Source organism: Ictidomys tridecemlineatus, chromosome X, assembly GCF_052094955.1.
Source record: "Ictidomys tridecemlineatus isolate mIctTri1 chromosome X, mIctTri1.hap1, whole genome shotgun sequence".
Taxonomy (NCBI): Eukaryota; Metazoa; Chordata; class Mammalia; order Rodentia; family Sciuridae; genus Ictidomys; species Ictidomys tridecemlineatus.
This window is the reverse complement of record NC_135493.1, coordinates 20403941-20408071: the sequence shown is the minus strand read 5'-3', so window position 1 is coordinate 20408071 and position 4131 is coordinate 20403941. Positions and strand designations below refer to the sequence as shown.

The 4131-nt window shown below is 39.7% G+C and overlaps 1 protein-coding gene across 1 annotated transcript; it reads left to right on the top strand.

Annotated features, from left to right (window-relative positions):
- Positions 1-2011: 2011 nt before the first annotated feature.
- Positions 2012-2977, top strand: LOC101967631 (olfactory receptor 11A1). Its single transcript, XM_005319496.2, has one exon. It carries the CDS (start codon positions 2012-2014, stop codon positions 2975-2977), a length of 966 nt encoding a protein of 321 aa, XP_005319553.2.
- Positions 2978-4131: the final 1154 nt, after the last annotated feature.

Sequence of the window (4131 nt, the reverse complement as noted above, 5' to 3'; positions counted from 1 at the left end):
TGTTGTTAGTCATGATTTACAGATCATTTTCCATGTGGCAGGCACTTTATATACATGATCTCATCTAATCCTAACATAACTCCATAGACAGATATTAAGGTTATTTTAAATGAAATTCAAGTTAAATTAAGTGTGAAAATCAAGTGATGAAAATGTATTATTAATTTTTTTTAAATTAAGTGGTGATAGGAAATGGTTAAGATGTAATGAGAAATGTATAATTTTCCTCCTGTGCATTTATAGTGTTTATCTCGTTTCAGTGCAGTGATTAGGAATGTTGGTTAATCCTTCTGTGGGGATGTTTTTAATAAATAATTTTATTTTGTAAACAAAAGTTTTTAATACTTATTTAGTGCTTCTATGTGCCAAGCACTATTCTAATTACTTTCCGTGTACTCAAAACAACACTGAGATAACTTTTATTGTCCTTGAGTGTTAGCTTTTTGTTGCTGTAAAATATTTCCTGAGAAAGTCAACTTAGAGGAGGAAAGATATATTTTGGTTTACTGTTTCAGTGGTTTTAGTGCATGGTCACTTGGCCCCATCACTGTGGGCCTGAAGTGAGGCAGAACATTATGGCATAAGGGCATGGTGGGGGAAAGCTGCTTACTTCATAGCAGCTGGGAAGCAGAGAGTGTGGGCTAGGGAGGGGCCAGGAATAAGACAAAATCACAAAGCAATGTCCCAGTGACCTACTTCCCCTAACCATGCCCCACTGCTTGTTTCCACCATCTCCCAGTAGTTCATTCAATTATCAACCCATTAATCCACTGATGCAATCTGAGCTCTTGTGATTCCACCACTTCCTCAAAGCTCCACCTCTGAACATGGCTATATTGGGAACTAAGCCTTCAACACATGAGTATTTATTTGGAGGACATTTCAAATCCATAACACCTTGTTTTTCAGATGAGAAAACTGAGAATCAGAAAGATGAAGTACCTGCCCAAGGTCACACAGTCAAACTAGGCAGTCTGGCTCTAAGTTTCCTTTGTTTAGTCATTATACCACACTACCTTGAAAAATACCCCAAAACAAAATTGAATAAGAAAACATGCCAATTTCTCTCCCAGGGCTGCTAATCCATATGGAAAGCCTACTTATTTGGACCCTGTGATCTAACCCATGTCCGCTTTCTAATGTCATTATATTTGAATTAAGGTAGAATTACCAAGGAACAAATATTTTACTTCTAAAAGAATGACCTAGGAGACTCAAAATTTAAAAATGACAGCAAAGAAGGTAACATGTGGTCTTAATCTTTATATGTGTGACTACCTATAAATCTGTGTGTGCCTAGATGTGTGCAACACAAATCCAACCAGTAGTTCCAAATATCAGCTGCTAGGATTTTTTTCCCCAGAAGCCTAAATTATATCCTTTTAGGAGCAAGATTTAAAAATAAGAAATTCTTATTCTCTTTTAGGTGATACTCCTGGTTTTCCAGAATCTACTCTCTCTGGCAACTGCTGTCCTGCTCCCTCATGGATGTAGGCACCAAATAGGCATGGATGATCCAGTAACATCAAAGAAATGATCCTCTGCTTCAGTTCTGCCATTTGAGTCATTTCATGCTCTGATCAAAAAGGACATAAATATGATTTGTTATCTGGCCTGTCATTTCTTGGAATTGTCAATGTTTAATAATAATTTTCCTCTGTTCAAAATGGCATTAAGAATTCCAAACATAGTCTCTCCACATCTCCTTTTAATGTGAATGTGGGGCTCTCAACTTGCTACCAGTGTTTGTACTCTGGATTGTTCTCTTAGGGATGGAGATTGCTTCTCACTGAGCTGTTCCTTTTCCCAGTTAGTCTCCTTTACCCTATTTCACATCCTGACAAGATGACAGGTTCAGCTGATTTTTAGAAACAGTTTTTTGAAGGCAAATTTAACTGGCTGTGATGAGGACCAGTCCCCTAGAAATGCCCTCATCAATACAGAGCTCTACCCACTGACAGAACTGGACCATGTGGGAAATCTAAGTGGTGATATGATCTGATGTGTTGTTATGGAGAAGCAAAGACTTCCTCAGACATTTTTGCCCTCTATGAGGCCAGAAAACACCACTAGGATGGTAACTGAGTTTATCATACTAGGGTTTGGAGACCTTAAGGAACTGAGTCCCTTACTCTTCCTAGTGTTTGGCATTGTCTACTTAGCCACCATTTCTGGGAATCTTCTCCTTGTGGTGCTGGTGAGCACTCAACAGGTTCTACAAACTCCAATGTACTTCTTCCTGGTGAATCTCTCATGCCTGGAGGTATGCTATACATCCAATATTGTGCCCAGGATGCTGGTAGACTTGTTGAGAGAAAATAGAGCAATGTCTATGGTGTGTTGTATTATTCAACTCTATTTCTTTGGGGCCCTGGGAAGCACTGAATGTTGTCTACTGGCAGTGATGTCTTATGACCGGTACCTGGCTGTCTGCTGGCCCTTGCACTATCCAACATTAATGCATAAAACTTTGTGTATGGGACTGGCAGTTGGCTCGTGGCTTAGTGGCTTCACTGTAGCAGCTGCATTCCAGGGTGCTATGGTATCCAGCTTGACCTTCTGTGGGGACAATGAGATTGACCACTTCTTCTGTGACTTGAAACCTCTACAGAGGCTCTCCTGCACAGATCCTCATGTGGTCAACCTGGTGTGCATGAGTCTAACAGCCCTGGTGACTCTTGCCCCCTTTGGACTAACCCTAGCCTCCTACTGGAGGATTCTTTCAGTGGTCTTGCATATGCCATCCACAACTGGTAGGCAAAAGGCATTCTCCACTTGCTCCTCTCATCTAGTAGTTGTGACCTTGTTTTATGGGACCTTAATCTTGGTCTATGCTGTGCCCTTGGCTGGCCAGGTGACAACTCTACATAAAACCTTTTCCTTGCTGTATACGGTTGTCACTCCCCTGTGTAATCCTCTTATCTACAGTCTCAAAAACAAAGATGTCAAGGATGCCCTAAGGAAACTGAAAATTTGATCCTGCAATGACAGCACCACTCAACCAAAAAACCTGACAGCAGCCTGAAGTCAAAGCATTCTTCCCATGCTCAAAGAAGTCTCAATCAGATTAGGACAACACAGAATAGATGATAGTTTTTATAATGCCAAATATTGGCTCATCCCCAAATCTTATGATTTGGGGGATGAGTTGGTCCCAGTCTACTTGAGATGGCCTAGTGTTCCTTGAACATATTTATACTGTGGAGAAGCACTTCCAAGTTGATGGGAGGGAAAACCATTCTGGGATAAATAATACATAATTATTGCATTTATCTCCCCCAAAAGCTCCACCTTGGAAGTAAGAAATGGTAGGTATATTTTACTTGTGTTCAATTTCCATATTGAAATATCACACTGAACCCCATTGATATGTACAGTTAATAAATGTTAATCAAAAATTCAGGCATGATGCTGCATGCCTGTAATCCAATGGCTCAGAAGACTAAGGCAGGTTTGAAGCCAGCCTAGCAACTTAGTGAGACCCTGTTTCACAATAAAAATAAAAGAGGCTGGGGATATGACTCAGTGGTAGAGCACCCTTGGGTTCAATCTCTGGCACCAAAAAAGAAAAAATCAAAAGAAGTTCTTGATTTTGTTTATTTGAGGAGACTTGATACTGATTTTAAAAAGAAAACACAAACAAAAGAAAAAGAAAACACAACACAAGACAACTATAATATGTAAAGAAGCAGTTGCTATTGAATAGGGTCACAAACATATACACCTAAAAGGGCAAGTCAAAAACTTCAATCATTGAAGCAAGTAGGAAAATATATAAAAAAATCAAAGTAGGAGGTCCTGGGGCTGGAGGAGAAGTGGAATCATGTTACCCCCATAAGAATGGGGGAGTTCCCTAAGTGAGGAGACCATGTTTGTTTCCTTCTGGCTGGGTGGCTGTGTTCAACGATTATTAATAATAATACTGCACCTCTACTTGGCCTGGAATTACCAAAATAAAGATGGAATCTAACAGAATATATGAAAACCCACTAGTAGACTAATTTTAGAGGATTGTGCATTAAGCACTTAAAGCAATCTATTGGATATGTGGCTTGCCTTCAGCAGTATATTCTAGATTAGGGTCTCTCCAACATTTACAACTACCTACAGCATTTTCATTTCTTTTTTCTG

Coding starts and splice junctions, on each gene's coding strand:
- LOC101967631 (XM_005319496.2), top strand. CDS start 2,012: ATGGAGAAGCAAAGACTTCCTCAGACATTTTTGCCCTCTATGAGGCCA.